Source organism: Rhincodon typus, chromosome 8, assembly GCF_021869965.1.
Source record: "Rhincodon typus isolate 14 chromosome 8, sRhiTyp1.1, whole genome shotgun sequence".
Taxonomy (NCBI): Eukaryota; Metazoa; Chordata; class Chondrichthyes; order Orectolobiformes; family Rhincodontidae; genus Rhincodon; species Rhincodon typus.
The window spans coordinates 57026759-57051460 of record NC_063339.1 but is presented as its reverse complement, the minus strand read 5'-3'; the positions used below and the strand labels follow the sequence as shown (position 1 = coordinate 57051460).

General features: G+C 39.7%; 1 protein-coding gene across 1 annotated transcript in view; it reads left to right on the top strand.

Moving 5' to 3' along the window:
• scfd1 (sec1 family domain containing 1) overlaps positions 1-24702 on the top strand; it is a 141658-nt gene that overhangs the window by 94588 nt on the left and 22368 nt on the right. Inside the window, exons 16-17 of the mRNA XM_048600432.1 lie at positions 3617-3669; positions 5248-5281. Coding sequence (XP_048456389.1) covers positions 3617-3669; positions 5248-5281 — 87 coding nt within the window. The remainder of the gene's footprint in view (positions 1-3616; positions 3670-5247; positions 5282-24702) is intronic.

Here is a 24702-nt window from a genome sequence, read left to right as displayed (position 1 = left end):
CGAAGGAATTGGGAATAGGGGATGGCATTTTTGCAGGGAGGTGGATGAGAGGAGGTGTATTTTAGGTAGCTGTGGGAGTCGGTGGGCTTGAAATGGATATCGGTTTCCAGGTGGTTGCCAGAGATCCTGGATATCGATATCCATTTCAAGCCCACTGACTCCCACAGCTACCTGGAGTACACCTCCTCCCGCCCACCTTCCTGCAAAAATGGCATCCCCTATTCCCAATTCCTTCGCCTCCGTCGCATCTGCTCCCAGGATGAGGCATTCCACTCCCGAACATCTCAGATGTCCTCGTTTTTCAAGGACCGCAACTTCCCCCTCCCTCAGTGGTCGAGAACACCCTCGACCGTGTCTCCCGCATTTCCCGCAACTCATCCCTCACACCCGCTCCCTGCAATAACAACCAGAACAGAATCCCCCTCATCCTGACGTACCACCCCACCAACCTCCAACGCATCATCCTCCGACACTTCCGCCATCTGCAATCCGACCCCACCACCAAAGACTTTTTCTCTCCCCAACCTTATCTGCTTTCCGGAGGGACCACTCTCTCCGTGACTCCCTTGTCCGCTCCACACTCCCCTCCAGCCCTACCACACCCGGCACTTTTCCCTGCAACCGCAGGAAGTGCTACGCCTGCCCCTACACCTCCCCCCTCACCCCCATCCCAGGCCCCAAGAAGACTTTCCACATCAAGCAGATGTTCACCTGCAGATCTGCTGATGTGGTATACTGTATCCGCTGTTCCCGTTGTGGCCTCCTCTACATCGGGGAAACCAAGCCGAGGCTTGGGGACCGCTTTGCGGAACACCTACGCTCGGTTCGCCCTAAACAACTGCACCTCCCAGTCGCGAACCATTTCAACTCCCCCTCCCATTCCTTAGATGACATGTCCATCCTGGGCCTCCTGCAGTGCCACAACGATGCTACCCGAAGGTTGCAGGAACAGCACCTCATATTTCGCTTGGGAATCCTGCAGTCCAATGGTATCAATGTGGACTTCACAAGCTTCAAAATCTCCCCTCCCTCTACCGCATCCCAAAACCAGCCCAACTCGTCCCCGCCTCCCTAACCTGTCCTTCCTCCCACCTATCCCCTCCTCCCACCTCAAGCCCCACCCCCATCTCCTACCTACAAGCCTCATCCCGCCCCCTTGACCTGTCCGTTCTCCCTGGACTGACCTATCCCCTCCCTAACTGCCCACCTACACTCACCTTTACTGCCTCCATCCCCGCCTCTTTTTGACCTGTCTGTCTCCTCTCCACCTATCTTCTCCTCTATCCATCTTCTATCCGCACCCCCCTCTCTCCCTATTTATTTCAGAAACCCCTCCCCTCCCCCATTTCTGAAGAAGGGTCTAGGCCCGAATTGTCAGCTTCCCTGCTCCTCTGATGCTGCTTGGCCTGCTGTGTTCATCCATGTCTACACCTTGTTATCTCAGATAGGACTGCTGTCTGTCTGTGATATTCATTTTGTAGGGACTTCTGTAACCAGGTTTCAAAATGGCTTCATCCACACTTTTACATATGGCAACATGAAACCCATTAACCTTCTATCCAGGTAGAAACGGTTCTCAGTGTTCTTGACCCCAACTCTCTTTCATCTTAGAATTAAATGGGCAGCTTACAGTACAGTTGTTTACAACAAGATTCCTGAAACACCTTTTTGGGACTTCCATAAACTTGAAACTTATTGTGAACTCAGAGACTGCTGCCATTGTCTCCAAGTGTAAATACCTTGCAACTTCTTCCAGGCAAATCATTCCAAGTTTTCGTTTGATGCCTAACAATCAACCCACTCGAGCTCACTGTCAGGGATACTTCGGAACAGATCACATCACTGTTTCCATTTATCCAAAATTGAAAGATGCAGTTCCAGATCAACCAGTTAACCTTTAAAACAGTAGAAGTTCCCCTTCACAGTTATACTTTGCTCTGTGTTTTAAGTGAACACTTCATTCTCTATGACATGTCCAAAGCTATTCTTCACTGCTGTTGACTTGCTTCCTTCTCCTGTTTCCAGTTAGTTAACTGTTAATCCCTGATCTAACTCATATGGTGAGTGTTACCCTGGAGATTCTATTCTCTACCTGAAGCTAGGCAAACCTTCCAGCCTGTTTTAAATCCCTAAAAACTTAGACTCTTTAATCCAAACACAAACTCTTACCCACTTCTAGATTCTGAACATTAAAGATTGGCTGTCTCTGTCTCTCTACTCTGCCTCTCATATCTATATAGATCAGATCACCTGGGCCTTGCATCCATGTTTGAAATGAAAATTGTATCCTGCATCTGTACCCTCAATTCAATTTTATCTTGCAATTAAAGGACAGTTCTAAGTATAACCGTTCACAAAACCTGTCATGCCTTACACCTTGTGACTTAAATATAGCCATCCTGGTCATTGTTTGCAGGTGTGAAATCTTGCACCACCTTTCTAGTAAGACAACTTGGATTCCCCTTTTAGCAAGCAAGCCACCCAATCTTGTTCTTGGGTAACAGTTAGAACTGGTTACATGAGTTCCACTCGTCCCTGCATTTCATCCTAACTTAAAGGTCTTTAAACATAATCTTACAATTTTTATAATTGCAACAATGATTTTTACTTCTTCGCTACTGATGTTGAAAATTGTGTGAATTAGGCATGAATAAAAATCACAACACGATCCAAGCATTTAAATAAGTTACTGAGATTGTTGAACTTATTGCTATGAACAGTTGCTGTCACACTCAGGTCTGTTGATGGATTGTCTAAGAAAGTTTGAATGCATTCCTTTTGGAGTCTGCTACATGTGGAGTTACAAGTCTTGGCTGTACATCCCTTACCAGAGGGTGGGAACAATTGGAAAGTCTACTACTTTGCACCTGCAGTAACAGAACTCTGGGCAAACTGTAATCATGCTCAGTTTTGGGAAGTCCAAATGGGAAGCAAACTTAACTTTTGTTTAAAATTAAATCACTGATTATGGCGGTCATTCTGTATTTTTCATTTTAATTACTTTATCTCTAGCAATTAGTTGGATGAAGAACTTTTAAATTAGCCAGCAATAGAACAAGCTTTAGATTAATGCTTACGTTCTTGGCATCTAATAGAAAGAAGTTTCTTCTCAGAAGTAATCAATATTTTAATGCTGGTTTGCTAATCCTACCGTCTGTGGAACGAATTAAACCTCCAAACATCAACTTACTGCACAGTATGTGGTTCCACAGCTAGTGACATGATCAATTCTCTTCTTACACATTGATGTCATGAATCAATGTATTATTGACTTTAAAGATTGGAAAAATTTAAGTTTGTGAAAAGTGGAAGTTGATGCTCAAAAATTTAATTCTGAGCAGTTAATTGCACTGGCATTTCTGTGACTTCATAGTAATACCGATCAAAATATATCAGCAGTTACTCAATCTGATTTTTTGATATTGAAGGGGTGTAATGTTTTGCATGCTTCACTAGTCAGATGAATATTATTAATGTGTACATATTACACTTCCATATAATGCTATAATTTTGCAAAATTTTCTCCTCCATTCTCCACCCCCCCCACCCTTCCCAAGCATTACTTTTATTAAGTTATTTCTAACTCTGATCTAAAACCCTTGATTTATTTTCATAGGAAACAGACGACTACAGATATTTTGATCCAAAAATGCTTCGTGGCAGTGAGAGGTAGGTTCAGAAAGATCAGCACATGTATTCAATATAGTATACGGATGTTATAAGTCAGTGCATTAGTGCAGTGGAAGATTTCTTTAACCAGTTGTAAAACTGGTTGTGAAAAACGTTCTCAGCAATTTGCAATAAAATGTGACTTTGCAATGTTTACTTTTCCCATGTAGCAGAACTTAGTTTCAAAGAGCGCTTCAGTCATAAGTATTCATTTTAAAATTCTGTTCCAAGAATTATAAACTTCAATATTGTTTGATATTTTCCTTTTTCTTCAAGACACTTTTTTGAGTAATTGCCTTGACTAACACTAATATTGACCAATAAACATTTTAAAATTGTGGTGTCATCCACTGTTCATTTCATCACTGACAGTATCACTGAACTAATGAAGCAAATTTTCATCTTTAGTACACTAACAGTGCATCCCAAAATATTGAGAAATAAACTTTTTTCTCCAAGAACATTAAAACCCCTTCCATAATGGATTTCCCAGCAGATCAGTGGAATAATTGCCAATAAGTGTGGCACTCAGCCATACCGTTGAGACACTTTACCAGCTTACTGCCTGCTCTGACTGATTTTGCATGAGACAGCAGTGAGAGAACTATTGTTTGTGTCAATGTCTCTTGGATTTGTGATACAGTTTTTAAAAAACAAAAATCAATTTGTTTTGTTCAGTATTATTTGATGTATTTGGAAGGTCACAGTTTAAGAAGCTAGTTACATTATGATCTTGTTAATATGCTGTTTATATATTTATAGAAGCACATGTTAAAGTTATTGTGCAATTGCTAATCAGCTTCAATTAAAATGTTTACCCATCTTTTGTAACCTCAAGGCCAGAATAGAATGGAAACTATTGTTCAACAATATTCACATGAATAAATTGATTTAGAAAGTGTTGAATTTTGCCATCATTTATCAAACTAAATTTAGGAGTACAATGAATGATAAACTGAATATTGTTGAAGAAGATACATTTTGTCAAAGCCTTTTGTCTTGCACTCATCAAGACATTTTGCAAGAATACAAATGCAGAGGAAAACCAACATGTGTATTGCATGCAAATGCAATACTAGAGGACAATGGGGAGGCAATGGCCTAGCGGTGTCATCACTGGACTGTTAATCCAGAGACCCAGCTAATGTTCTGGGGATCCAGGTTCGAGTCCCGCCGTGGCAAATGGAGGCATTTGAATTCAATAAAATATCTGGAATTAAGAATCTAATGATGACCATGAATCCATTGCCGATTGTTGGAAAAACTCGTTTGGTTCACCAATGTCCTTTAGGGAAGGAAACTGCCATCCTTACCTGGTCTGGCCGACATGTGACTCCAGACCCACAGCAATGTGGTTGACTCTTAACTGCCCTCTGGTCAATTAGCGATGGGCAATAAATGCTGGCCTAGCCAATGACGCCCTCATCCCGTGAATGAATAAAAAAAACATAAAGAGGAAATTTTAGTATTACAGTATTTCTTTCCTGTAAAATGTATTTGCACTCCCAGCATTTTCTTATACTGGGTTTGTCCCCTCTTTACCATTCTGTCAATAATTTTGTTTGTCTGTTTTTGCAGCTCTGTTCCAAGAAACAAAAATCCATTCCAAGAGGTAAGTAGGCTACTTGTGGAATTTGGACACAGTGGACTAACTTTAAAAATTACCTTAATGAATTCTGACATACACTGTGGGAATTTTGGAGAACTGTCAGGATAACTGAAATTGATGAGTGACTGCAGCCACAGTGAAAATATTAAATTTCAAAACTTCAAGTAAAATGTCATCTCAGATGAAGAATGTTACTGCAAGGAAATATAGTTGGAATTTGATGCCAATTTCTCCTGTTATGACTGTTTGCCAATATTTCATTCTTCCATATGTTTCAAGGTTTATTACTGTTTTACTCTGATACTAATGGTTGATGGTGATTGCATCAGTGAGCAATGCCTTTTATCTACAGCTGTATACAAAATTATAAAAAGTCAAAACTTAACCTTTTTAGTTATTCTTAATTCTGTTTTTAAAATCACCGCTCATCTGTCTATAGCTGCAAATTCCCAGGGTCACAGTTAAGCAGAAATTATCATAAGATATAGGAGCAGAATTAGGCCATTTGGCTCATCAAGTCTGCTCCACCATTCTGCTGCCTTCTCCCCATAACCCTTGATCCCCTTACTAATCAAGAACCTGTTCATGCACTGAAACTTATATATGATCACTGAAACTTGTACTAAACAAAATGTTTGTTGAAATTTCTAAATTTCCTGTGGAGCTGATTACCTTCAGCCTCTGATTCAGCCTACCATTATCATGTATAGCATTGGCAGACACATTGTGAAGGGCATGTTGGCTTTTAGTCCTTCTGATTGCAGAGTTGGGAAATGTCTGAAGTGTTTTGGATGTTCTGAGATTGTCAGCACTTTAGTTAAGTGATTTTTTTTTTTAAATCTCCTAAATTTAAATTTATATCAGTATACTCTGCATAACCAGAAAACTAGCATGATTGGTCTTGTGCATGCTGGTTGGAGCTCTGTAAATAAACATCAGTGAATTTTAGCATGCGTAACTGTGAAGTGATGCAAATGCAGCAATCTTGCAGTGCAAAGATATATATAAATTGCCTCAGTAGCAATGAGGTTACGTGGGGGAATCAGCACAAGTCACTGCTACACAAGTTAGATGAAAAATTTCCAAGAAATTAAAAGTCTGCATCCAGAGATTTAGCGGAATATTTTGAATGCATCCTGTACACTTTTTCTGATTATCCGTTTTCTTCCTGTATTTGTCTAGAGCAAGTGTCCAGCTCTTTCCAGATTACACCGTAAGAAGGATACTAATAAGCAGCTTAGAGAAAATAATTCTAGCAACTCTGTTAATACACTTTTCCACTCAATTAATTACCTGCAAGAGGAAATTAGGTTTTCTCATTTGTAATATAGGTCATGGCTTAAAATGTAGTTTCATGACAGTAATTACACAATGGTTAATACCACAATACCACAGCTACAGTTACTTTTATTTCATGTATCAACAATGCTCGTGATTTTTTTTAATGAAAACTTATCATTTAACAAGATTTTACACAACCTACAGTATTATGTTGGTGGGAATTCCATGAACCATGTGAACAGAGCTTAATTTCCAGCATCCAACACTAAATTTGAAATTCTTTCTCTCTTTGGATCAGCCAAAACCAAATTATCACAGATAAATGAAGGAATTGTCAAAGATATTTCTGAAAATGAGAGAATTAGGGGGGTGCTTCCAGAGTTTGAGTTAAAGGCAGTTGGGGGGCCAGCAAAAGGGACCTGGAAGTATTGATTGAAGGTATGCCATATTTTTATGGTGATCAATGAGACTGAAGCTATTGTACTTAATGTTACCAAGTGTAATTAAGTAGTGTTGATAAATAAAATATCAGATTGTATGGTTCCGCTGTGTGTTGGACCATGGCTCTGCACATCCTCAGTCATTATAAAGATATGACCAGTTCTAAGATGAAGAGTTTCTGGCACTGGTTAAGAACAATATCCTTACCAATTGAATGCCAGGAATGGAAGTTTTGACCTAACTTGAATTAATGACAGCTGGCTAGACTGATTGCATGGAAGTAGTAAAGCAAACTGACACAGGGTTTGCATCCATGTACATGGTTTCCATAAATGTAACAAGGAATGATGTTTTGATTTGAAGAGAAATGGGCTAAGAATAGAACTGAGGATACCAGAGCCATGTGGATGGATAAGCTGTTTAGACAGTCCAAAGGAGAGTGCATAATAGAGGAGAATGGCATGGTCAACCACTCAGAAAGTCCCGAACTTAGAGATAAAACAATCCAGGAAAAAATGGCCGAGGAGACTGACCCTCAGAAATGGTTAACAGTGTTAAGATGTGTCTGATAATTGAAGGAAAATGAGACCATTTGTGGACGAAACAGGCCCAAGTTAGCCACTCTGACTGAGTGGAGCTTTTAAAATAAAGTTTGATAATATTAAAATGTAAATCTTATACAATACTGGACAAACATTGAGCAGGTTCAGGACCAAAATTAATAGATTCCTTGAGACTAATTGCATTGAGAGACCCGGAAATTGTGTGGAAAATTGGCTTTGATGTAGATGATCAGCCCTGATCTAATTAAATGGTGGAGCAGGCTTAATGGTGTGAATAGCCTACTCCTGCGAGGGAGTTCCAAGGGAGTTAGAGCTCCAGTCTACACTTGTATCCCTGGCCCTTTGGTTTATTGAAATAGAACGTCCAGTGATTTTATGCTGGCATTCCTTTTTAATTGCCCTCACCCTATCACAGCATGCTTTTAAAGTTTATGCGTCTATGAAAGAATTTATAATTTTGGTTTATGTTCCTTTCTTATTTAATTTCATAATTTCTGTTTTTGTTTATTTTTGCTTCTTTTCAAATTTCTTCATATATTTCCCACATCATGCTTTTAAAGATTAATGGGGTAGATGCTGTCTCAAAACAAGGTAAATGAACTTATAGCACAGGTTGAAATTGGCAGGTGCGATGTTGTGGGAATCACAATGACATGGCTTCACGGAAATGAGGGTGGGAGCTAAATATCCAAGGATAGATATCCTATGGAAAGCACAGGCGGATAGGCAGAGGGGACAGTGTTGCATTGTTAGGAAAAAATGAAATTAAATTAATGCGAAGAAGTGATATAGCGTTGGAAGGCGTAGAATCTGTGAATGGGTAGAGTTGAGGAGCCACAAATGAAAAAATGACCCTGATGGGAGTTATGTACAAGCCTCCTAGCAGCCGTCAAGATATATGGCAGTAAAAAAATCAGGAGTTAGAAAAAGCATGTAAGAAAGGCACTATGACAATAATCATGGGGAACTTCAATATGCAGGTGGACTTGGAAAAATCAGGTTGGTAGCTGACCTCAAGAAAAGGAATATACGAGCCTTTGTTTTTTGAGCACTTGTGGCCGAGGACCCCCACCTCCTACCCTAGCGAAGCAGTGACCATAATATGATAGAATTCACCCTGGAGTTTGAGAGGGAGAAACTAGAATCAGATGCAACGGTATTACAATTGAGTCAAGGTAACAAAAAATACATGAGACATGAGCTTGCCAGAGTTGGTTGGAAGGGAACCATAGCAGGGAAGATAGTGGAGTAGCAATAGCAGGTGTTTCTGGGTATAATTTGGGAGGTACAGCAGAATTTTGTTTTTCTTTATTCATTCACGGGATAAGGGCTTCGTTGGCTAGGCAGCATTTATTGTCTATCCCTAAGAGTCAACCACATTGCTATGGATCTGGAGTCACATGTAGACCAGACTAGGTAAGGATGTCAGTTTCCCTCCCTAAAGGACATTCATGAACCAGATGGGTTTTTCCTGACAATTAACAATGGATTCATGGTCATCATTAGATTCTTAATTCCAGATATTTATTGAATTCAAATTCCACCATCTGCGGTGGCGAGATTCAAACCCCGGCTACCCAGAACATTATCTGGGTCTCAGGATTAATAGTCCAGCGATAATACCACTAGGCCATCGCCTCCCTTAGAGGATTCATCCCAAAGAAGAAGAAACATACTAAGGGGAAGACAAAGCAACAATGGCTGACAGGGGAAGTCAAAAACAGCATAAAAGCAAAAGAAATAGTATATAACGTGGTGAAGATTAATGGCAAGCTAAGGTATTGGGAAGCCTTTAAAAACCAGCAGAGGATAACTAAAAAAACAATAAGCTGGGAGAAGATGAAACATAAGAGTTAGCTAAATAGTAATACAAAAGAAGATTTAAAGATCTTTTTTAGACATATTAAAGGTAAGAGAGAGGCAAGAGTGGACATTGGACTGCTGGAAAATAAAGCTGGAGAAATAGTACTGGGGAGCAAAGAGATGGTAGAGGAACTGAATGGGTATTTTGCATCAATTTTCACAGTGGAAGACACCAGAGTCACATCAGAACTTCGAGAGTCAGGGGGCAGAGGTGAGCATAGTGGTCATCACGAAGGAGAAGGTGCTGGGGAAGCTGAAAGGTCTATAGGTAGATAAATCACCCAAATCAAATGGATTACACCCCAGAATTCTGAAGGAGATAGCTGAAGAGATTGTAGAGGCATTGCTAGTGATCTTTCAGGAATCTCAGGACTCGGGCAGGGTCCCAAGGGACAGGAAAATGCCTAATGTAACCTGACCTCAGTCGTTGGTAACATTTTAGAGTCCATTATTAAGGATTAGATTGTGGAGTACTCAAAAGTGCATGTTTAAAAAAAAGTCCAAATCCACACAGCTTCATCAAAGTGGGGTCATTCCTGACAAATCTGTTAGAATTCTTTCAGGAGGTGATGAAGAAGTTAGACAAAGGAGAGCCAGTGAACATGATCTATTTGGATTTCCAGAACACCTTTGACAAGATGTCACAGAGGAGGCTGTGAAATAAGATAAGAGCTCATAGTATTGGGGCAAGGTACTGTCATGGATAGAGGATTGCCTGACTGGCAGAAGGCAGAGAGTAGGGATAAAGGGTTCTTTTTCAGGATGGCAGCCAGGAACCAGTGGAGTCCCGCAGGGGTCCACATTGGGACCACAACCATGTGCATTATACATTAACAATATGGATGCAGGAACTGACAACATTGTTGCTATGTTTGCAGATGACACCAAGATAGGTGGACAGACAGGTAGTGTTGAGGAATGGGGAGGCTGAAGAAGGACTTGGATGGGCAAGGAGTGTGAGCACAGAAGTGGCAGATGGAATATAATGTGGGAACGTGTGAGAAAGTGTGGGAATGCACTTTGGTAGGAAGAGTAGAGGCATAGACTGTTTTCTAAATGGGGAAAGGCTTCGGAAATCTTAAGCACAAAGCAACTTGGGAGTACTAGTTCAGGATTCTCCTAAGCTTAACATGCAGGTTAGTTGGCAGTTAAGGCAAATACAATGTTAGCATTCATTTCAAGAAGGCTAGAATACAAGAGCAGGGATGTTCTGCTGAGGCTGTATAAGGCTCTGGTCAGAGCGCATTTGGAACATTGTGAGCAGCTTTGGTGTGCTGGAGTTGGAGGGGATCCAAAGGAGGCTTACAAAAGTTGGGGATGAAGGCCTTGTCATATGAGGAAAGGTTGAGTACTCTGGGTCTGTACTCTATGAAATTTAGAAGGAGAGAGGGGTGTGGGAGGGAATCTAAGAGGCATGGATAGAGTGGATGTGGAAAATTTGTCTCCAAAAGTAGGAAAGACTAGGACCAGAGGGCACAACCTCAGAGTGAGGGTGCCTCCCTTTAGAACTGAGGTAAGGAGGAATTTCTTAAGTCAGAGGGTGGTTAATCTGTAGCACTCATTGTCACAGAGGGCTATGGAGGCCAGGTCATTGAGTATGTTTAAGACACAGACAGATAATTCTTGATTGGTAAGGGGATCAAGGTTATCGGGAAAAGACAGGAAAATGGGGTTGAGAAACATATCAACCATGATCAAATAGCAGATCAGACTTGATGGGCCAAATGACCTAATTCTGTTCCTGTATCTTATGGTGTTATTGCCTTTCTCTGGCAGTCCACGTACTGTGTATCATAATCCTTATCCTCACATGTTTCTCTCTCACTGTTCATCCAAGGTGTCTCTTTTAATTTTTAGTTTATTCTTGTTTTTTTCCAAAGAAAAAGTTTTGGGCTTTGTTGAATACCATTTTAAAAGTTTACCATTGCTGTTCTACATCACTATTTGCCATTATTGTTGTTTACTATCACATTATTTTAGCTCCTCAAAAAATAGTTTTCTCCAAACGTATTCACTGGCCTTTATCATGATCGTGCCCTTTTCAATCCCTACCCCAAGCCCCATGTCATTACGGTCACAATTGTTCTCTCCTTCTAATGCTCTGATTCATTTTCCTTTATTGGATCCTTTACTCTATTCTTTCTTGCTTGGCTTTTTACAAATACTGGGATAGAACATAAGAACATAACATAAGAACATAAGAACTAGGAGCAAGAGTAGACCATCTGGCCCCTCGAGCCTGCCCCGCCATTTAATAAGATCATGGCTGATCTCTTTGAGACTCAGCTCCACTTACCCACCCACTCACCATAACCCTTAATTCCTTTACTGTTCAAAAATTTATCTAGCCTTGCCTTAAAAACATTCAGTGAGGTAGCTTCAACCGCTTCACTGGGCAGGGAATTCCACAGATTCACAACCCTTTGGGTGAAGAAGTTCCTCCTGACCTCAGTCCTACATCTGCTTCCCTTTATTTTGAGGCGATGCCCTCTAGTCCTAGTTTCACCTGCTAGCGGAAACAACCTCCCTGCCTCCACTTTATGTATTCCCTTCATAATCTTATATGTTTCTATAGGATCTCCCCTCATTCTTCTGAATTCCAATGAGTATAATCCCAGTCTACTCAGTCTCTCCTCATAATCCAACCCTCTCAACTCTGGAACCAACCGAGTGAATCTTCTCTGCACCCCCTCCAGTGCTAGTATATCTCTTCTCAAGTAAGGAGACCAAAACTGCACACAGTACTCCAGATGTGGCCTCACCAGGACCCTATACAGCTGCAGCATAGCCTCCCTGTTTTTAAACTCCATCCCTCGAGCAATGGCAGACAAAATTCGATCTGCCTTTTTAATTACCTGCTGCACCTGCAATCCCACCTTCAGCGATTCATGAACAAGGACGCCCAAGTCCCTCTGCACAGCAGCGTGCTGCAATTTTTTTACCATTTAAAACATAGTCCATTTTTTTGTTATTCCTACCAAAATGGATGACCTCACACTTATCAACATTGTACTCCATCTGCCAGACCCTTGCCCACTCACTTAGACCATCTATATCCCTCTGCAGACTTTCAGTGCCTTCTGCACACTTTGCTCTACCACTCTCCTTAGTGTCATCTGCAAATTTTGACACACCACACTTAGGCCCCAACTCCAAATCATCTATGTAAATTGTAAACAATTTAGGTCCCTGAGGCACACCACTAGCCACTGACCGCCAACCAGAAAAACGCGCATTTACCCCTACTCTTTGCTTTCTACTGGTCAACCAAACCTCTATCCATGCCAATACATTACCTGTAATACCGTGCAACTTTATCTTATGTAGCAGCCTTTGGTGTGGCACCTTGTCAAATGCCTCTGGAAATCCAGATACACCACATCCACAGGTTCCCCATTGTCCACCATGCAACTAATGTCCTCAAAGAATTCCACCAAATTAGTTAAACATGACCTACCCTTCATGAACCCATGCTAGGTGTTCCCAATGGGACAATTAATATCCAGATGTCTTGCTATTTCTTCCTTAATGATAGATTCAAGCATTTTCCCCACTACCGAAGTTAAGCTAACTGGCCTATAGTTACCTGCTTTTTGTCTACTTCCTTTCTTAAACAGTGGCGTCACATCGGCTGTTTTCCAATCTGCAGGAACCACCCCAGAGTCCAGTGAATTTTGGTAAATAATTACTAGTGCATTTGCTCTTTCCCCCATCACCTCTTTTAATACCCTGGGATGCATTTCATCAGGGCCAGGAGACTTGTCTACCTTTAGCCCCATTAGCTTGCCCAGCACTGCCTCCTTAGTGATAATGATAGTTTCTAGGTCCTCACCTGCTATAACCTTCTTGCCATTAGTTTTCCGCATGTTATTTGTGTCTTCCACTATGAAGACCGACACGAAGTAACTGTTTAATGTCTCGGCTATTTCCTCATTCCCAGTTATTAAATTGGCCTTCTTATCTTCTAAGGAACCAATGTTTACCTTCGCCACTCTTTTACGATTTACATATTTATAGAAACTTTTGCTGCCTGTTTTTATATTCTAAGCTAGTTTATTCTCATAATCTATCTTACTTTTCTTTATAACTTTTTTTGTGGCTTTCTGTTGGCCTGTAAAGATTTCCCAGTCTACTAGTTTCCCATTACTCTTTGCTTTTTTGTATGTGTTTTTTTTTCAATCTGATACTTTCCTCTATTTCCTTAGACATCTATGGCTGGCTCTTTCTTTTCCTACAGTTCTTCCTTTATCACTGGAATATACTTCTGCTGAGCACTGTGAAAAATTGTTTTGAAAGTCCTCCACTGTTCCTCAATTGACCCACCATAAAGTTTTTCTCCCATTCTACCTTAGCTAACTCCTTCCTCATTCCTTCATAGCCTCCTTTGTTTAAGCACAGGACATAGGTACTGGATTTAACCTTCTCACGCTCCATCTGTATTTTAAGTTCAACCATACTGTGATCGCTCCTTCCTGGAGGATCCCTAACTGTGAGATCATTAATTATTTCTGTCTCATTACACAGGACTAGATTTAGGATAGCTTGCTCCCTCGTAGGTTCCATTACATATTGTTCAAGGAAATTATCGCGGATGTATTCTATGAACCCCTCCTCAAGGCTGCCATGACCGACCTGGTTTGACCAATCGATATGTAGATTAAAATCCCCCATGATAATTGCTGTACCATTCTTACATGCATTAGCTATTTCTATGTTTATTGCCCGCCCCACCACGATGTCATTATTTGGTGGCCTATAGACCACACCTATCAGTGACTTCTTCTCCCTGCTATTCCTAATTTCCACCCAAATGGATTCAACGTTTTGTTCAGTAGAACCTATATCATCTCTCACTCCGCCCTGATATCATCCTTAAAAGTCAGAGCAACAACATCTCCCTTACCTTCCTGTCTGTCCTTCTGAACAGTTTGATACCCCTGGATATTTAACTCCCAGTCATGACCATCCTGTACAAAAACAAAGTTGCTGGAAAAGCTCAGCAGGTCTGGTGGAGGAGAAAACAGAGTTAACGTTTCGGGTCCGGTGACCCTTCCTCAGATGCTGCCAGACCTGCTGAGCTTTTCCAGCAACTTTGTTTTTGTTCCTGATTTACAGCATCCGCAGTTCTTTTGGTTTTTATGACCATCCTGTAACCATGTCTCTATAATGGCCACTAAATCATACCCATTTGCCATGATTTGCACCGTCAACTCATCCACCTTGTTTCGAATGCTCTGATCATTCAGATAAAGTGCCCTTGTGCCAGTTTTTGCACCTTCTTTTTGGGTCCTATTACCTCCATTACTAACAGCTCTTGAGTTCTCCTTCTCCTTAACTTTTTTCCTAATTTTCAATGGAGTTGAAGCTTCCTCGTCACCTGCTGCTTTGCCTTACACTAATTGTTATTCTCAGAGTGTACAAAGTTCTGCACACTTGCAGTGACTGAATTTTTTTTTCAGTTAATTTTGGTGCAGTTGAAACATCCCATAACAATTATTTTATACTTTTTACACATTTCCTAATGTTGCAACCACCACTACCTTCACCCTTCCATGATTAGGAGTTTGTAGATTGCACCTATTAGTGTGATTTATCTTTTAATGTAATCCAGGGTGAATTCTATTTCTGTTGTCTTGATAACTATCACATTTTTCCTCCTGCATTTTGTTGTCTCGAATAAGTACAGTTCCTCCACCTCTAAATTTTACCATACTTCCTTTTCTAAATATGTTCCACTTGGCAAATTTCCAGTTTTGATTTTCCTGTAACCCTGTTTCAGTAATCCTGACAATGTCCAAATTCTCAGAACATATTTTGCATCCAACGTATTATAGCTCCTAGTTTCTCCAGACAATGTGTGCATTGCTGTGCAGACAGTTCAGCTTCATTTTAATTGCAGTTTTTCTATTTTTTTGTGAACTAATTTTATCTTCTGTTCTATAACTCTATTTATTGCCTTAGTTTTATCAGCAATTCCTTATCAACAATAAACCAAAACACCAATTGCTGGAAAAACTCAACATGTCTGGCAGCATCTGTGAAGAGAAAGCAAAGTTTATGTTTTGGGTCCAGTAACCCTTCTGTGTTGTTTACATTTGCTGTTCCCATTCTGACTCAAGTGGAGCCTAATCATTGGTGCCACACAATCATTGGTGCATGTTTTTATCAATTTAAAGGGAAGATTTTGCTCTTTCTATTTTGATCTTGTCAAATTGAAACAAAGTTCCTCATATTATCTTATCCTATCATTACCAATTCAACTTCAGTCAAAAGACTAAAATACAAGCTGCAAAATGTAAACTAAAATATGTACAGGGTGGTGGTATAGTAGTCATGGCACACAACTTAACCACAGAGATCATGAATTCAAATGCCATCATGATAAATTTAAAATTGAATTCATGAGATCTGGTCCTCTGGGGACAAAATGTAGCAGTATCAACAGTTGGGGGTCAGATTCTTTCTTCCTCTTTCATACCTGTGGTGACTCCTTAAAATATAGAGGCACCTTTTCTACTGGTGTCGCACATGCACACATTACCTTGATACAATAAAATTAATTCTGCACATTGATGGAAGAAATTAGACGGAAAATATTGCCCAATTCCCTCTTTTGTTGCTTTACCCCAACTACCTCTCTTGCCACTTTATCCCAGTTTCCTCTTTTCCCATTTTCCCTCAGATCTACTCTGTCACCATTTCATTCCAGGTCCCTTTTTACCACTTGTGAAAGAGAGAAACCTAATAATTTGTAACTATATAAATAAATTCTGACCATAAATGTCTGTTTGATAAGCTTAGAATACATGATTGCAAGCTTATGGAATTGACCTCTTGTTCTTTTGTATCTCTTAGTAAAAAATGTGTACGTTTTATGTATTTTATATGCCTTGTAACCCAAGCTTGACTAATGTTTTCCAATTGTAATATAACATTAATATTTATGAAATTGAGATCCAGAAATTCAAATACCACTGTAAAATATAACGCTACAATTATGACTTATCAGCATGGGAAAACTTTTGTTTTAACCTTTTTTAAAAATCAGACCTTATGAAGGACAATAATTTCACGATGTATTTCATTTTTTTTCTTAAAGTCTGCTTTGGAGCTCATTTCAAATGAACTGAAAAGAAGCACTTGCAATGAATTTGAGTAAAAAATCCTTTAAGTAGCATTACATGGTCTGGCAGATAAAGTTGCTTACCGAGTCATCTTTAACATGCATTGTCCCTGATCTGGGATTACTCATTTAAACTGAGATTAAACATGTTTTCTGAGTTTATGTCTAGTGCAGGTAACATGATTTAATTTAAGTGCAAAATAGTTCAAAGTGTTTGTTTTTTTTTCTGATTTATAGCCAAAGTACAGCACTGAAACAAGACATGGTCAAAATATAGAAGAAAATACTGAGATTTTAAAAAAGAGATAATCCCTTTGCACATACGTTTTATCTTCCAGAAAAATTTCATCAATTCAAGTTAATGTCAAAACTTCCCCAGTGGCCTGGAATTGTTTATGCATTATCAAAAAAAAGTTATCTAAGTACTGGCCCTTGACTGTCTGCCAACCTCCAGCCTGAAAATTAACTTTTTTGCCACAAAGCCCTGTGTTCTGCCTTCAAACCAAGTTTTTTTTCAATTGGATACTAACCATCCTAACTGGGCCTCAGTTTTATTAACCAGCCTTTTACATCTTGCGTTGTATTGTGTCCAAAACATTCTGAAACATGCCCAGACAACATTCACTGTATTTCCATCAATTTTCTCTGTTACTCCATTGATATTCAGTTCAATTTCACTGTCTGCCTTTTACAAATCCATGCTGGGTTTCATTAGTTAATTGAAACCACTCCAATTCCCTGTTGATTTTTTTTTGTGTCCTGATTTATATTTCTAAAGCTTCGTCCTTTCTTGATGTGGGAAAGATTATGATGAACCCTTTCACTATTTCTGCCCTGACTTCCTCCAGCAACTTGGGAAGCAAACATCAGGACCAGGAAATTTATCTATCCAAACTAGAGCCAAGTTTTCTTGTCTGATCTCCATCTCAATTTTCAACCTATCTATTCATTCAATTATCTCTACTTTGACCAATATTTCTTCAGACACCCACTCCTTAGAAAACAATTTCACAAAGTACTGTACGTATTCTAGCCTTATCCTGCACCTCTAACCTTTTTGACCTTAATGTGATCCAATCTACCTTTTGTGATTAATTGACCATTTATGTGTTGGTGGAAGACTTTTGGGGTCCCTTTTACATCGATTGCCATTTTACTCTTATGTCCTGTCGTTGTGAGTCCTATTTTCTTCTTCATCTCCAATGTCAGTCCATTGTATTTTTCCTGGTTCTCGATTGAAGAATTTGCAGATATATATCATATGGCCTCTTTTGTTTCATTATTATTTGTTATCACCCAAGGAGCCCAGGTTTTGATTGCCTTACCTTTCATCCTTCTTGTAAGATAAGTAGCTTGCATTTGAAGCACTTCTTCCTTAAAGATTATCCATTGTTCTGTTACAGTTCTTTTTATCAATCTTTGGTTCCATTTTACCCTGACTAGATCCCATCTCCATGTCAAACTTAGCCTTTTTCCAATCTAGATTTTATGTTGTTCTTTGTTCTCTCCAATAGTGATCTAAGATTCATGATATGATAACTTCTACCTTAGGCTTCCCTAATAGACACTAGGTCCACTTGGCTCACCTCACTTTACCAACACTAGATCCAACTATGGTTCTAGCAGAGTCCTGAAGAAGAATAATACCCGAAACGTTGACTGCTCCTTTCCTCCAGATGCTCCTGGCTTGCTGTGTTCTTCCAGTGTCCTGTTTGTGTACCTAGATTCCAGCATCTGCAATTTTTTTTGTCTCTAACTAGATCCAGCTATGCCTCCTTTGGGTTAAGTGCATATTGACCAAGAACGTTCCTTGAACACCTTTCAGAAATTCCTCTCCTTCATTGGGATAATGTTAACATAAAGGGCAATCAAATTTTGGGTAATTAAGGTCCACCGATATGTCCACTGTTACCATGCCTACGCATCTTTACGTTTCTCAATGGATTTGCTCCTCAATCTCTTTCTCTCTGTTTGGAAGAGTTCCTCTAGGGGAAACTAACTAGTTGGATTTTGTACTTTCTCCCTCTATGACATCCCCTCTTTCCAACACGATAATGTGTAAACCTATTTTGTACTTCCACCCTACCTACCTTTTTATCTTCTCTATCTTTTATAAACAGATTGTATCCTTAAATATTAAGTGCACAGTTGTTACTACTTTAAGCCACACTTCTGTCTTTGCCACCATATCATATTCCCACAATTTTTGTTTGTAACTCACCAACTTTAATCACCATACATATTTAGGTACATTGTAATCCTGTCTTTTCCCCAAATTTCTTTTAAGTCTTCTGCTACCTTGTATGAAACTCTTCAGCTTGCTAATTGTGTCTAACACTCTCACTTCTTGCATTTTATTCCTCTTTTCCACTTTTATATGCTTATGCGCATCCTACTGCCAATTTAGTTTAAACCCTACCAATCAGATGAGTGTGCCTCTCACAAAGATCTTCAACTCTGTCTTATTGAGGTACAGCTCATCCTGTTTGAATAAGTGTCTACTGCCTCAGAACTAGTTTCAGTGACTGAAGCCTTCCTCCTACATTGTGATTCAAACCACATGTTGCTGCTTCTTCTGTTCCCCTTTCTATTCTGGCTATAATATAACATTTGGAGAAATCCAGAGATTACTATCTTCAAATTCGCATTTCTTAACTTCATCCTGAAATTTCACATTAGGGCTTCAATGCCTCTCTATGTTGTTGGTACTGTTGTGTAGCTACACCTTCTAGCTCATTCTCTTTCCCTTGCAAAATGTTCTGCACCTTCTCTGTGATGTACTTTGTCCTGGCACAAGGAAGCAACATACCATAATGACATAAAACAAAGAACTACAGGATGCTGGAGATCTGAACCAAAAATGCAATTGCTGGCAAAACTTGGCAGATCTGGCAGTATCTGTTGAGAGAAAGCAAAGTTAGCATTTCAAGTTCAGTGGCTCTTCCTCAGAACTGGAACATCTCATACTGTACTCACAATGCTTGTTACAGAAATACCTGTTTGACCCCTGACTATGGCATCTCGATATGTACTGCATTTCCATTGATTAGCTAATCAGTTAGTTAATCTCTGACAGGAAAATTTTTAAAATTTTATCATTGACCTTAACATCTCTGATTAGAGAGAGGGCACATCCTTCTGGTTGCTGCTGTTGTCCTGTTATCCCATTGGAAAATGCATATGTATAAATGCTGAGTGAAAGCAGGCTTAGACAAATAACCTGCTGGCATTTCCTGTCTGTAATCATGTCTAAAGAATAGCTATTTGGCCAAGATATCTGGTGACTGGCAATTACTAAGGCAGGGAAATACACTGATACAAGGATTCTGTAATAACATAATTTAATGTTCCACAGCCTGTTTTTAATATTTAAATCAATCCTGTATAGTTTCAAGTTTAGCCAAATAACTTTGGACATTAAATATTGCTGATTGTGTTGCATCTTCACTTCCTTAAGCCTAAGAGATGCAGATGTGAAATTCTAAAGCAGCTGCATAATTTGACCATCTGTATGGGTCTGTTATGTCCACTTCCATTGCTAAAGCTGCTCACTATTCTAAGATTATCCATGAAGGTAAAGGTAATATCTGGCTTTTTTGTTTTCTCTGCCATAAACCATCTCTCTAAGTCACCCTACACTTCTTTCACTACCCTTATCTACAACAATAAGTGTGACAAGTCTATAGTTTTTTAAATTACAAAATGGAGACCGTCTGTTTAGCTATCCCTTTTGCTCCCTTTCCTTCCCTCTAATCTAGTGGACTAAATTTCCTGAAAGGATATCTACTGTCCTAATTCACACCTTCCTCTAGTTTGTCTCCTATCTTGCCTCATGCCCTCTTTAATCAAATCTAATCAATGAAATTCAGATCGTGTTCTTTCGATCCTGTTACTACCAAACTGCTGATCACCCAAAATCTAATATTTGTTCTTATGTTAGGTGATTTTGGTAAGAGTCGGTCATGATTCCTGTAGACTCATTTTATACACCTGTGATTGAAGAAAATGGGCATTTTTACTTTTTTAAAGGAGCATAGAATGTAAGCATTTTGCCTTGAGACCATTGGGTCAGGTGACTCCTTTAGTGGTTCTGTACTGACAAGGCTCAATTCATGCCTAGACATCCCACTGGAAAGTCACTGAAATGTAAATCATTTTTCCATAGGTCTTCTTTTGCAGAAACTTCAGAATACAGCAGATTACTGTCTTTAAGGACTTGTGATACAGTGGTAGTTTCCCTATCTCTGGGCTAGAAGGTCTGGGTTCCAACTGCCCTAAACATATGTGAATAGATTAGTTAAAAATATCTAATGCTGATCACTTGTGGGCAGTTGAGGATAGACAATAAATACTGGCCTAGCCAGCAATATTCACATCCTGTGAACAAATATTTTTAAAAAGTTATTATTGTCGATTATCACAGTAACTTTGATACAATGATCACCCCAGACTTGGAGTCTGCGAATTTAAAACCCATCGAGGGGAGGGAGGAGGGGATGTGAAGGAACCGCAGAAGAAGATGCGAATGACTGTGATTAATTCCCCATTGTACAAGAATGGCTTTTGACATCAAATCATTAGTACTGCTAAAGGAATATTGTTTCTGTGATCACAGAACAAAAACTGGCTTGTAATAGAAAAGATCATTTTATTCTAAAAGCTGCCAATAGCAGTTAGTCTAGTCTTCAACAGAGGAAATCAGAGGAAAGTCATCCTATCTTGAGCAGAAAATATTTCTTCCTCAAAGAAAACCTGTCAGGCCCAGGGAAGAAGCTGTCCTGTATATATGGATTATATTTTTGAGCATATATTTTTGAAGGTCGTTGGGAGCGTTGCAGGCCTGCGGCTGTTCTTTTTGGTTCACTGAATGAGAAAAGGCCAGAGGTTTCTAGTGATGAATTCATATGATATTCTTCAGTGAACCAAAAATGAAATTTCCAGGCCTGCAGCACTCCGAACAACGTTGAAGATCTAGAATTAACATTGACCTTGGGACTAAAAGAAATTTAAATGCATATGACGTTTTTTAGAAATTATCCTGTCTTGCATTTATTTGTTTCTTATGTCATTCTGAGTGGGTGCTACAATTAAATTCTGGGAGTTACGCAAATAAGCACTTACCTTTTCATTAAGATTGCGAGAAAACCAGTTTTGAACATCTTATTGTGATTGGTCAAGCTGTAGGAAAAATAGCAAATTAACCCACATCCCTTCACTATCCATTAATAAAAATTACTCTTGAGAAACTATTTGAATTTCCAGTGACTAACAGAAAAGTCACATGACAAGAATTCAAGTTTTAATACTTTTTACGATGACGAATTAAAAACAGTGTGACTAAACACTATTCTGCGTGCAATTGACACTTTAAATTACAGAAAATAAATTTATTTTTAACTTTCAACACAACCAAAAATGCTACACCCACAGTATCCATTACAACCAAGCCACCAATGCTTGGTTTAGAGCAGATTACTTGATTCCCACCCTCATCCCAACCTTCACCATTGAAGAGAAGCATTGCAGTCTTCTGAACTTCATATTTGTATCCAGTTCACTGTGCTTCAAGACTGCTGACATCACCCTCTTCCCAAATATCGAACTTTGATTCCTTCGCCTTGCACTTGCTGCCCACTTCCAACCATGTAAATGTAATGACTGAGTTACTAGGATCCTTAGATTAATGAAGACTGAACATTATACCAGGACAAACTGATCAACATTTATTTACCATAAATACAGAGCTGCAACTCAGCACGACTTCACTTGGACCCCAGTTCTATGTGATCAAAATTATCTGACGTCACTGATGCTACAGTCCAGCTATCAGAATGTAGATTTTAACTCCGTGTTAAACACCTCACCTCAAGATTGCTCCACCCATAAGTTGTTTACGTCATAATTATTTATATTCTCATCCCAATTCTACCTTCCCTCCCCCTTCCTCCAACCCCCTTCCAAGCTTCTTGCACCAAAACTTTAAATCTTCATTGGTGTTCTAAGTTCATTTTGAGAAAGTAAGTGCTCAACTATCTTCTTCTTGGAAGACAAAGACTTGGACAAACTGGGATGCCAGCTTGTTTCAACAGCTGGGCTGTAACATTGATAATGACAAAGCCAAAGCAGTGAAGACTGACCAAACGAGGTCTGAATCGAGGCAGAAATCTTTTAGAATCTGATCCATAAAAATCCCATAAACTGGAAATGGGACATTGCATTGTTCTTTCATCATCTTGGTAGCAGTGAAGGTCTTTATGGATGCTGAAAATGTTTTCCTCTTGTCCTTCATGGCCTGAGGAAAAGTTAAAGCAGTGGTTTGAAAAGAAATGAAACTCTGTCAGCTCCCATCACAACTGCTGGCAGAATTGGCTTATGAAGAGGGAAATGAAAAACATTCTGATGATTTCTCTGCTACTTCTAGGGTAAGACTTCGTCTTTGTATCGCACAACTACTTCCTAGTCTCGTCAGCTCGAGACCACTCCTCTGCAGAAAATGACATCTCAGGAACTGCAGCAGAGAGTAGGATTTTACATAGAATACAATAAACTTGAAGATTTGAGAAAATTAGACCCTCTGAGACATCTACATCAGAACTGGCATCTATAGGATGTTCCTCTGTAGTATTATGACTTACTGACTTGCTTGAAGACTCCAGATTCAACCACCATCATCAATTTTTTTTAATACAGTCATGGAATGTGGGTGTTGCAGGCTATGCCAGAATTTATTACCTTTGAGGATTTGGTAGTGAGGTGTCTGCTTGAACCACTGCAGTCTGTTTGGTGTAGGTACACCATAATGCCATTAGGGGATTTTCAAACCTGACACACAATGTGGTGCCACTCAAGCAGTCTGCCTTGACCTGGAAGGTGTCAAGCCTCTTGAGTGTTGTTAGACCTGCAATCATTCAGGCAAAAAGGAGATTCCATCACAAGCCTGACTTGTGCCTTGTAGTGGTGGATGGGCTTTGGAGAGTAAGGAACTGAGTTACTCAATGCAGGATTCCTAATCTGTGATCTGCTTTTATAGTCACACTACTTATATATCTAGTCCAGTTAAATTTCTGATCAATTACCCCCCACAGGATGTTGCTAGTGGGGAATTCAGTGATGCTAATGCCATTGATTGTCAAGGAACAATGGTTAGATTCTCCCTTGTTGCAAATAGTCATTGTCTGGCACTTACGTGGCACAAATTTGATGTGCCACTTACAATGCAATAATCAGCAAATATCCCCACTCATGACCTTATGATTTGGGGGGGGGGGGGGATCTTTTATGAAGCCGTTGAAGATGGTTCTGTCTAGGACATTCCTTTTAGGAACTCTAGCAGCGATGAAACAAAAACAAAATTGCTGGAGAAACTCAACAAGTCTGGCAGCATCTGTGGGGAGGAAGCAGAGTTAATGTTTCAAATCTTCAGAATTGATAGCAGCTAGGAAAAAGTGGTATCTGTGCTGAAGATTGGGTTTGGGAGGGTGTGGGGTGGCAGCACTAACAAGCTAAGTGGATAGATGGAGATAGAGCCCAGAGAGAGAGATATAAAAAGGGTAGGCAAACAAGAGAATTGTTGATGGTAAGCCAGAACAGAAGAAAGGCTGTATAAGTGATAATGAGGGCTAATAAGAAAGAATGGGTAGATTGTGCTGAAAGCAGTCCATGTCATAATAGATAACAAGGTGTAGAGCTGGATGAACACAGCAGGCCAAGCAGCATCAGAGGAGCAGGAAGGCTGACATTTCGGGCCTAGACCCTCCACTTCATGGAAAGATTTTGAGCAACATTTTAATATTTTGTTCTTTCAGTTGTTTGTAAGCAAACAGTGCATGTGGGTGTTTTTATGTTGAGTACCTTTTAACTGTGTTGCTGGAGTGCTTCCATTTGCTTTTCCCCCCACATAGTTTGAATTATTATTTAGGACTCTAAAGTTTTTTTAAAGTCATAAGCAAATGACTTGTACTTTTTTGCACATGGAGTTAACCTGTCAGTGTTATGTTTTGAATTTTTGTTAGATATTTCTGTTCAGTTAAGCGTCACAATTCATCATGTGTAAGCATCTTCATTTGAGGTAGATATAGGGGAGACGTCAGAGGTAGGTTCTTTACTCCAGAGAGTGGTAGGGGCATGGAATGCATTGCCGGAGAGGGTAGTGG